The sequence below is a fragment of the Camellia sinensis genome, chromosome 1 (genome assembly GCF_055761805.1).
Source record: "Camellia sinensis isolate YWXY chromosome 1, ASM5576180v1, whole genome shotgun sequence".
NCBI lineage: Eukaryota > Viridiplantae > Streptophyta > Magnoliopsida > Ericales > Theaceae > Camellia > Camellia sinensis.
Window position 1 is genome coordinate 138,986,698 of NC_138961.1, and position 11,575 is coordinate 138,998,272.

At 30.5% G+C, this 11,575-nt stretch overlaps 1 protein-coding gene across 1 annotated transcript; it reads right to left on the minus strand.

Moving 5' to 3' along the window:
• Window positions 1-3,480: 3,480 nt before the first annotated feature.
• Window positions 3,481-7,536, minus strand: LOC114293556 (NAC domain-containing protein 62). Its single transcript, XM_028237640.2, has 6 exons — window positions 6,888-7,536; window positions 6,484-6,767; window positions 5,274-5,705; window positions 4,838-5,170; window positions 3,927-4,235; window positions 3,481-3,840 (listed from the first exon to the last, which is right to left on the minus strand). The coding sequence occupies exons 1-6, from the start codon at window positions 7,060-7,062 to the stop codon at window positions 3,634-3,636; spliced, it is 1,740 nt and encodes a 579-aa protein (XP_028093441.2). The 5' UTR covers window positions 7,063-7,536; the 3' UTR covers window positions 3,481-3,633.
• Between the last annotated feature and the right edge of the window lie 4,039 nt (window positions 7,537-11,575).

Consider the following 11,575-nt stretch of genomic DNA (forward strand, 5'->3'; position numbering starts at 1 on the left):
AGTAAAAGAAGAAAAAGGGACGGAGAAAGATGATTGAGTGAACAATCAAAGTAATAAATACTTACCTCTACTCCTATGCTTCGAAAAGAAAGTACATAAAATGCTTCGAAATGAAAATACTGAAAATAAATGCTTCGAGATATAAATCTATGTTAAACTACTCCTAAGATAAGGAAAATGACAAGAAATATTGAAATCAATTGTCTTTGATTTAAGTTCTGGACCTTTACAATGTGGCCATTAATGGCTATTTATAGAGGAAAAAATACAGCAATAACTACTTAGTAACTACCCATTTCTTCCATCTTCATTCTTGTCTTGCCATGTGTCCTTCCACTCATCCACTTTGTCCTTCATATTCTCCATTATCTCTATAACTTCTTTTAACTTCCAAATGAATAAGAGGATGCCACGTGTCCTGCAATTATATAATAATAAAATTGCAGATTTATGGTGCTAACAATAATACTCTAAAAAAACTTCTTAGTGTAATACTCCAATAAAACATATGAAAAAAATGTATTAGTGTATTTTTTTTTTTTTAAAACGTAACGCTTTAATGTAGCACTCTAAAAAATGAATATGGGATTCTTCAAACCATTTTAAAAGGAGTTCAAAATTCCTTAGTAAGCTTTGGACAAATGTATAGTTTTAAACTGTGAGTGTTACGTTTGAGAAAAATACACTAAAGAGTTTTTTAATATTTTTGCGTATTTAAAGTATTACGTTTGTAATTACATTGATTGGAGTGTTACGTTTAGAAAAATACACTAAGAAGTTTTTTTGCGTGTTACATTGAAGTCTTACGTTTGGAAATAGTACGCCAAGGAGTTTTTTTTTTTTGGAGTATTACGTTATTATGTTTGAAAACAATACACTAAAGAGTTTTTTAGTATGTTACATTGAAATGTTACATTATTGTAATGTGAGAATTGTTTTAAAATGAGAAAAAATCTAAAACCTCTAGTGTGTGGCTTGTCTAAGTGTGTAATTTTACATTTAAAGAAATCTATTTTTATCCCTTAAAAATTACTCCCAACGTGTAAATGACTACCATTTTATATTATTTTTACTTTAATTAGACTTATGAGTTCATAAGAAGAAAAAATAAATATATAAATAAATAATTCATAAAATTATATTTTAAAATTTATTGATATTCCACCCCAAATATAAAGAGTTGTCTCATTTCAGAACATCAATAACCCGTGAATAAATTCGCTTGTATCGGTCACTTATTCACAATGCATAATTAATTAATTTTTATAATCGACATCTTTAATTCTGAACTCTTTTTTTTTTTTTTTGGTAATAAAAAAATTCTGAACTTTTTTTTATCACATTTAAATTTAATAAAATATATTCAAAAACTATTTTAATTTTTTTCATTAAATATTTATGAAATTAAGAAAAGATTATTTTTTATCAAATTGAAAATTCAAAAACTATTAAATATTTATGAAATTTGAATTTGATAAAAATTTAAAAAGAAAAAATAGATGTTGGAATTGATTTTTTTTTTTTTCCAATCAAATTTGATGAAATGGAAAATTTGGGATAAGGGAAAAAATTTAAAATAATTTTTGACGAAAATGTTGGAATAGTTCAAATTAAATTTTTACTTGAATTTAAAATCAAATTAGATGGAAGATAAAATAGTGAAGAGTTGGAAGTGCCCTAATTCACATTTGACTAATATAAGAGAAATTACAATATATATATATATATATATTATGTATATCTATTGAGTTGAGTTTTTTTTTTTTTTTTTAATTTTATTTTTTATCGATGAAAATCAATTGCTAGATTAGTACCTATGACTGGTAGGAGTGTTCAAATTACCTAATGAACCAAAGCACAGAAGCTCTTTAGGTTGGTTTGGTTTGGTACTCTTTGTTTGTGTAGTATTTAAATATTAAAAATTTATTTATTTTAATTATTTATTATTGATTGATTCAAAAAAAAAAAATTTAATATAGTGGAACCATGGTTCCAACTTGAGTTACATAAATTTTGGAATAAGCTCTTAGGAGTATCATGGTAGCCAACTAATAACTAAAACATTATTTTTTTGACAAATCAAAAAATTAGAATTTAATTTAATAATATTAAAAATTTATTTTATTACGAGAGTCAAATCCTAAATTTATTTTTGTAATTGTCCCCGTATTTTAAATACTGAAGGGTTAATATATTTGAAATGGAATGTAGGCATTTCCACAATCATTTTCTTGTTCTTTTTTGTACAACTCCTTTTCAATTTAAAAATACTAATAATAAATTACAAATACACCTCTTCAAATTTACTTAAAATATAAATTACTTCTTATAGTTTGAAAAATTACAAATACTTTCTTGTTAAATTTTTTTATTCAACATAATTAACTAGAAAAATAAATTTTTAATCGATCTCATATACAATAATAAAATTACCTTAATTAGTAGTTAAAATAATTTTTTGACATTATTAAAAATTATTAATTAATTTGATAATTTATTAATAAAAATGGTCATCTGTAATAAAATTATAAACTTTAGAAGACGAGATGTAATTTTTAAAAGAAGAAGAGACAATTTTATTATAAACAAAACTCAAGAAATGTGTTTGTAATTTACACCCCCCAAAAAAAATACACACTTTTTTTCCTACCACTGGCTTTAAAATAAAATTTACAAATTTTCTTTGCTGCTTTAAAATTGCAAATTTTTACATGCCATAAAAGTAATAAATACACTTATCTTGATCTAATCTGAAAATAAATATTGCTATTCAAGATTAAAAATTAGACTCATTTTTCAAACTCAAAGATGTGATAATCAATTAAGATATTGATACATCTTCTCTAATTATCAACCAATTACATCACTTATACATTAAACTTAAAAAATAAATCTAAAAAGTGACCTTATATATATCATTTTTCTCCAAAAATAACTATTAACTCTGAAGAAAAAATGTATCTGAAAAATTTTACTTCAAACCGTAACATTTTCAAAATTATATTGGAGAACAGTTCTATATACATCAGAATAAATCAAACTACACAAGTACTAAGCACTGTAGTGTTCCCTCAAACAGACACACCTAACCTCAAAACAAATTTTACTTGATGAAAAATTAGATCCAGTTTTAGGAGGAAAACCCAGTCAAAAATGGAATGAAGGACATGCGAGTGTTTTAGTCAAAAAAAAAGATCAAAAAATTATTAAAAAAACAAAAAATTTACAATCTACATCAAAAAGTCAAAATTTCTCTTTTTTACTGAATTTTTTACACATTTTTTTTTTGTAAAAAACTAAAAAATTATTCCAAACATACTGAAATAATTATTTTTATCTTATATTTTAGTCAAAAAGTTACTAAAATAATACAATCAACGACGTCAAAAGTAACACTGTTCAGACTTCGAGAGCACAACATATACAAAAACAAAATTCCAGTTATATCACTGACAAGAAAACTCCCAAATCAGAAGATGATTTCGAAGTTAAATGTACTGCATCTGCATATAGTATATCTCTAGCTGTAAAGAGTTAAAAGTATATATTAAATATAAACATAAACAAAATGAAAATAACCCCGACCCAGCTTTATCCTAATCACATACCAAAACTAGGGCCAATTATACACACTCAAAAGTTAAGGCATCTCCATATGCCCACAGAGGCTACGGACAAACCTACAACCACAAGAACTGCCTTGAACACATATGAAATCCGACGAAATGCCCGACTCTTCAAGGCTCCAGGAGAAACCTCTTTGTAGCCTCTTGATGTTACTTTCAAACTAGCGGCAGCACCAATAGTAGCAGCATTTTCTTCCTTAGCTTCTTCTTCAGCCTGCAAATAACAATTAAATGGAGTTTACAAACCCAGCAGAGGCATTATGGCAATCCTAACATGAGCTTCACTGACAAACTTTTCACCTTAGCCACTACGCGTTCTGCTTCATGGCTGCCGTAAAATGATTCAACCTGGAGTTTCTTCTGCAACCGAATTCTTCTTGGTGCAGTTCCCTGCACCTCGGAATTCTCAGCACTGGGCCGATTATGAACTTGGCGAGACCTTATTCTGATTCCAGTTCCAGAAATATCATCATTGCCAACAGCATTGCTATTACTAATTGATTCTTCAAGACTGTTGACAAAATTTGCTGCACCCATTGCCCTAGATACAGGATGATCCTCATCAATATTCTGCCCAAACTGTCCATAGCCTTCAAAATCAGCTACAAACTGGGGTACAGAAGAGCAGATTAGGATTAATTTACTACTATCAGAATTCATCTAAATAACACATCAGATGGAAGAGTATGCAAGCTAAGAACTTACACTACTAAGAAGATGGTGCCCGTGTTGAATATGTATTGAACACCAACACTCTCTTGGACACTTCCCGACACAGTCGGACACAAGTCCAAACATGTCCTATTAACTTATAATTTTTAGACCAATCTTCGTTCGGACGGTTGGTATACATTGTTTAGGCATACATGTCCATCGTGTAGAAACATGTGAAAGACTTCACAAGTTTGAACAAAATAACGTGGGATCCAATAATAAAGAAAAACAATGTAGTGTTAATTTCTCCTCTTTTAAACTCTAGAAAATAGTGTTAAATTTAATTTTTTCATTATCTTTGAATAAAATATTTATATGTAATACAATAAATATATAAAACCATTGTGTACTTGTGTCACAAGTTTCTGTTTCCTAATATGCAAGCACCATAAAAACATTACAAAATTTATGTTACTTGAGTTGCACAGCATCACAACTTGAAGTCATGAACTTGCAAAATCATAAAGCCTGTAAGGTGCTCAAAGACTTAATTATACCTGTGCTTGGGCCACTTGTGCATTTGAGTCACTCCAGACTCTGTCCGTAACATTATCATAAGAAGGGGCGCCCTCACTTTCATCTGAGGAAACTAGGACTGAATCCAAGAACTCAGTAATATCCTGTGCATTATTTGTGCCATACTGAAATGGCACCCCGTTGTGGCTGTGACCCATATCACTAGCGCCAGGGTACCGAAATTCATATGAAGATCCAAACTCCACCTGCATCTGCACGTGCAACGGGGAGAAGATTTTGCCGTTGCCATCTGGTCGTTCCTCAATTGGATCATCACGAAATATTCTCAACATTTCTTCTAGCTCGTAATCCTCCTAAAGAAATCAAGAAATAATAAGTAAATAAAATTATTTGAATTTCATGCTCTCCACAAAGAGAATTGACAAATTAAACTAGAAGTAAAATTTCCCTACCCACCTGGACAAAAGATTTTTCTCCTGCATCAACAGCACCATAGCTATTGCTGGACCAATCAATAGGTTGCGGAGCATCAAGAGATGTATTGTCAGAAATTGCAGGAAGGAAACTCCCACTGCTAGAAGGTGGCTTTTCAGCTTTGGTGCTTGTCATTGGAGTTACTGGCTCCGATTGCATATCACCACAGCTATCGTTGGACCAATCAATAGGTATTGAAGCATCATGAGATGTATTGTAAGAAATTGCAGGAAGACAGCTCGTCATTGGAGTTACTGGCTCCGATTGCATATCCTCAGCAATTGATTTAACTGTGGCTGGAGACAAAACATGTTCTTCAATTTCGTCAGAGTTCGAAGCTTCAGCGATCTCTTCCAGCTTTCCTTTTAGCTTCTCATCGTGCTTCTTCATTAACTTACACAGGACAAAGGAACCCTGCAGGAAAAAAAATTGTTGAAATGAATTGAATCAGTATTTGAATAAAACTCAAAATATGTCAGTGAAGAAACTCGGGATCTCCAAGAAACACTCTGCTGATAAATTGAACCATCCCACCAGGTTGAATCAAAAGAAAACACAAAGCTGAAATTTTTCAATGGTAATCATGATAATTATCATTCATAAATAGTAGAGCTCTACATCAACATATACCATACTAAACTCATCATGCACAAACTATGCAGTCCAAAGAAATCAGAACCATTCAATCCATAAAACAAACTATCAATTACACTAAAAAAAATTTCCATTCCATTCCATCCCATCCCATCCCATCCCATCATATCCTACAAGTAAGTAACCCCAAGAACAAGCTCATTATGTTTCCTAAAAGCCAAAGCAGTGAAATCGCGATATTTTTTCCAAGATAGCTTAATAAAAGGCATTTTAGGATTTTTTTAAAGACCCTATTTCAAAATTAATTTGGACAACATAAAAAAAAAAAAAAAAAAAAAATCTCCATGTTAAACTACAAACTAACGTTCAAAAGAAACAGAAATGACACCTTCATTTCATTGAAACCAATACCTCCTCATACATATACAAAGTAAAACATGATTTAAGCAAATGGGTATTAATTACCCACAAACCAATACATGAAAGAATCAATCACATCACAACCAAATTGATAACCCAACACGAATTCAAGTAAATCAGATCTATAAATAAAGGGCATATCAAAATTAGTACAATTGTGTATAAATTGAAGTCGAACCTGTCCTGGTTTAGTGCCATCAAGGTCCTCACTAGTTGCGCGGTACTCGTGAATTACCCAATTAGTCCTCTGGCCATTCGGCGCACGACCCTCATAGAAAACCAAAGTCTTCTTCATGCCAATCACAGTGGTTCCCCTCAGAGACCTGATAGACCTATCCTTACCCGTGGCCTTCCAGTACCCAGCCACAGTCGCTCTGTTCAATCGATGCCCATTCTGATACTTGCGATCTTTAGGACAGAAAAAGAACCACTCTTCATCATTCGTCTTTATCGCCGATTTATCTGCATAAAAATAGATCAAATCAAACCCAAAATTAGGGCTTTTAATCAAGTACATATCAATAATCAAAGCAAAAAAACCCAAAATTTTAACTTTATAATTTTTTATGTGGGTAGTTTTACCAGGCAAATCCCAGGGTTCGCATTTGCAGACATCGATCTCTCGAATAACACTGACTTGCTTCTCATCGCCGTTGATCTTCAACTTCAGATAGTGATTGATGAGTTCTTCGTCGGTAGGGCGAAATCGGTACCCAACCGGAAGAGACTCCTCCGCCAAAATTTTAGAGAGAGACATCGCTAGAGAGAGAGAGAGAGAGAGAAAAGAAAGGGAAAGTGGGTATGGATCGAAATGAAGAATTAAAAACCTAGAGAGGTAGCATAGGTAATGGATAAACAAATCGAAAGAGAGGATGTATGAGATTCAAAGAAAATTCGGTGGGGTTTCAAAGACGTGGGGTTTGAATTGAAGAAGGAAGCAACGGAGAAAGTGAGAGAGATAGATATAGAGAGAGAAGCTGGATGAAGAAGCCGCGGCTTCAAATCTGTGTATATACCGCGTGGGTGAAGGAACCGGTAGGTCTGTGTAGTGGAGTGTGTAATCGTGCTTTGCTTCGGATTAATTTCCAATTCTGCCCCCTATTTTACATTATATGCTGATTATGGGGCTGTTTGGCAACTTGAGATTTAGGATATTATAGCCTAAATATGAAAATCAGCCCAAAAGCTAACTGTAGCAAACTTTTTCTTGATTTTCAAAAAAAAAAGAAAATTTGATTTTCAGTCGGCTGCTGCAGCAGTGCAGCCTACACTGCCGCCCACAGTGTAGGCTGCAGGTTTGGTAAATTACACTATTACCCCTATTCCTTAACTTTGTGAAAAAATAAAGTGAAGGGTAAATTTGTAATTTCAATTTAAACATCATTTCAAACACATTTTTCAATACAACAATCAACCTAAAAATTTAACTCAACTTCCCAAACACAAAACTAAAATAACTTATTAAAATAATCAAAAAGCCAAATAGCCTACTAAAATAGTCACTTCCCAAACGAGGCCTATATATATATATATATATTTATTATAAAAAGATGTGAAAAAACAACAAATGATATGATTCAAATAAATTAATAAATTAATTTTAAAAAAAAAACTAATAAGCTAATAACAGTGTTGTCAAACATTTTAAGATTTGCTTATTTGGAGGGTGTTTGGAAAAATCTAAATAAGTATATTTTTTTATTTTTTTACAAAATGATATACAAAAAAATAGAGTGGTGATGTGATAAAAAAGATAAAAAGAAAAAAAAAGATACTTTTATAGGAGATGTCAAATAGTGCCTTTGTATTATTTTTCGTCTTGAGTTAGAAAAAATTGGTCTTTTAGATTCAGCTTGATAAAGACAGATCGGGAAATTAAATTTTTTTTTTAAAAAAATCCAAAATTAGTTTAGAAAAAATAAAAATAAATAAATAAATAGTAGATTTTTATTTTTGTTTTTTATTTTTTAGAATTCTTCAAATTTTTTAAATTTGTTTACATAGGATGAATTGAAAAAATAAAAATAAAAAAATTGATATAATTTGAAAAAAAAGGTTACTATAATTAAAAAAAAAATTCGAAATTAAGGTGCCTTAGCTCACCCCAATGTGTGTCTGAGATTTGGTTTGGTTTGGTTTGGTATTTTTTTAGGAAAATGTTTGGTAGCTCAAATTTTTGTGGCTCAAATGGCTCAAATCTGTCAAAACGACGTCGTTTTGAACTCAAAATCTGTCAAAACGACGTCGTTTTGACAGATTTGAGCCATTTGAGCCACAAAAATTTGAGCTACCTAGCATTGTCGATTTTTTTATTGTTATTGTTATTTATTTTTATTTTTATTGAGGTCTCGTTTGACATGTAATACTTCTAGTTTAAAAGTCAAAAAGTTAATAAAAAAAAAATCAAAAACCTTATAACCAATATCAAAAAATTAAAAATTCTCATTTCTCTCTATTTTTTACACATCTTTTTGTAAAAAAATTAAAAAGTTATTCCAAATATACTAGTTTTTTATCTCATATTTTAACCAAAAAACTAAAAAAATTACTATAATAGCCTATTCTCAAATGAGGCATTTTTTTAAAAACAAAAAAAAATTAAAAAAAATTAAAAAGTTTAAAAGTTTCTAGATTCAATGAGACAAGACGAATAAAAAAAATTAATTTTTTTTAATAAAAATATCCAAAAAAAAGCTTTGAAAAGGCAAAAAAAACAAGACAAAAATAGTAGAGTTTTTTTTTTTTTTTTTTGTGGGCTTATTTTGGTTTTTTAAATATTTTTTTAGTTTTTTACTTAATAGATTTGTCTACACAAGACAGACTGAAAAATCCAAAAAAAAATAAAAATAAATTTTGACATAATTTTTTTAAAAATAAGTCACTAAAGACAAAAGAAAAATAAAGAAAAAAAAAAGATGATTGTTTTAGCTAATAAGCAAAGTTCCCAAACTATTAAAAAAAATCAATTTATTAACTTATTGGTTTATTTGAATCATATCATCGCTTTACTTTTCTGCACATCTTTTCATAATAAAAAAAAAAAAAATTAGATTATAAGTCATACGCAAAACTAGGGCTAAGTTTGGGAAGTCCCAAATAAGCCAAAAAGTCAAAAAGTTACTCAAAAAGTTAAAAAGTTAACACTATTCACCAAAAGTCAACAATTACGGCTGCACAATTCCCAATTCAAATTTTCCTCTACAAACCAATTTTTACAATTTTTTGTTACACATTTTTCCATAAAAAGTCAAAAAGTTAACCCAAACATCCATATTTTCAATCTCAATTTTTTAGTCCAAAAAGACAAAAAGTGCACTTATTTAGTCTTCCCAAACTTGGCCTAGATGTGTACAAAATATCACCAAAACTGTCAAAATCGTTCGAGCAGCGCATTTTTTTAGTCCTGGAAGGGCGTGTTGGGCAGGTGGGGGTCCAGTCTTTGGCGAGTCAACGCAAGTGGTGGGTTGAGCAAGCCAAACCACTAATTCTAATCGACCCGACCCAACACATACACACATAAAAGTGTTTTAGGAAATTGGTAAAAAGTTAAATTTTTTTTTTTGCTTTTTTAGTCTCTTTTGGGTTAGTTTGAGAAGTGGGTTGACTTTTTGATTTTTTTTGCTATTTTAACCTGGGCTAAAAAGCTGGTCATGGGAAGGACTTTTTAGCTTTTTTGATTTTTTTTGTGAGAGAAGAGTGTAATGATTATAGATTTGATGTGATGTTTTGTTTTTTGTGACTATTTTAGCTACAAACCATCTTCCCAAACGGACCCAAATCTTTTTAGGAGTAAAAAATGTGAGAGATGATGTGACCTAAAATGGGTAAAAAGCTAAAAGTTGCTTTTTTACCCTCTTCCTAAAAGACTCCATAATCAATTCTCAATAAACCTAATTCACAACCCAACATTACATCTCATTCATTAGATTGATTGGCGTCGTCACCACTGTCGCCGCCACTATAGCCAGTCTTGCTGGTGGCCGCCACCACTAGCCTTATCGATCAACGACGATGTTTCTCCACTCACCACCACATCTTTTGCTTGCTAATTTGGTGCGTGGCTATCTCTCTTTGCTCTCTCTTTCTCTTAGCTCTCCACCTGCTCTTTCTTTTCATTCCTCAATCTCTATTTCTCTACTAATCTCAACTCTTTCTTTCTCTTTTCTATATATTTTTCATTTTTATTGGAGTTATTTTGTTTGTACAATATAAATATTTTAGATCCAAATTCCAATATAAAAACAAGGATCAAGTATCAGAATAATACCAAACTGCCAATTTTGTAAATATTTTTAAATTTATAACTTTGTACTTGAATTATGTTGGATATTGTTATTTTGTTATAGTATTTATTGCCTTGTTAGATTGTTATTGTGTAATTTGTTTGAATTGTTAGATTTTTAACTTACTTGTTTGTCAATGTATTAGATGAAATGGGCATTTATTTTAATTTTTACTATTTTAATTAATTTATAAATTAAATTATTTTAATCTTTAATTTAAATTATATTCTTTATAAATCACCAATCCACTCAAATTGTCAATTCAAAGCTAACATTATTTGCCAATTGATCTGTCGATTTTTGATATAAAAAAAAATGACAATTTTATTAATTCGTGACCTGCCATTCGATTTTCATATTACTTACACACCGATCCACGCAGCACATACTCTACCCAAAAGAATCCTAATGTTGTGGAAAATGTAGGGGTATTTTGGAGATTTTACAGAAGGATGAGAGCGAAGCTGGAAGGATGAAGTGTCCGAACCTAGGAAACCAATAATGTGCTGTCACCTTCCATTTGTGGGACCGCTGATGTCAGCAAGAGGAGAGAGAGAGAGAGAGAGAGCGAACGAACGAGGGAAGGAGCTACGAACTGGTCTAAGCCTTCCTCGCGAAGTTTCATTAAGATAAATTACAGTTTCACCACTATCATATGCCCGACTATTTTCTAATTTTGATTTTTAAAATATAAAAAACATTAGACTATGAAATTCTTTTTTTTTAATTCAAATTCTAAAGACCCTAATATTTTTTGATGGTAATAGCGTAAAGTTAAACTTTTGCATCTAATGAATACTTTGGCTCTTTAAAAAAAAAAAAAAAAAAAAACACTTTCGTTCTTTATCATATGAAAAATGATTTAACTAAAAAAATATATGAAAAAATCACAAATTATTACAACATCTACTAAAACGTTTTCACATGCACAACATTTGAACCTTTACTCTCCTTCATTATTGTATTCTCCTCCTTACATCTTTTCAA

Bases quoted from the DNA above. Each gene is read 5' to 3' on its own strand.
- LOC114293556 (XM_028237640.2), bottom strand. From the start codon at position 7,062: ATGTCTCTCTCTAAAATTTTGGCGGAGGAGTCTCTTCCGGTTGGGTAC. The intron at 5,706-6,483 runs GTTCGACTTCAA...TTTTTCCTGCAG, and splicing joins ATGGCACTAAACCAGGACAG to GGTTCCTTTGTCCTGTGTAA. The intron at 4,236-4,837 runs GTATAATTAAGT...TCTGTACCCCAG, and splicing joins CACAAGTGGCCCAAGCACAG to TTTGTAGCTGATTTTGAAGG.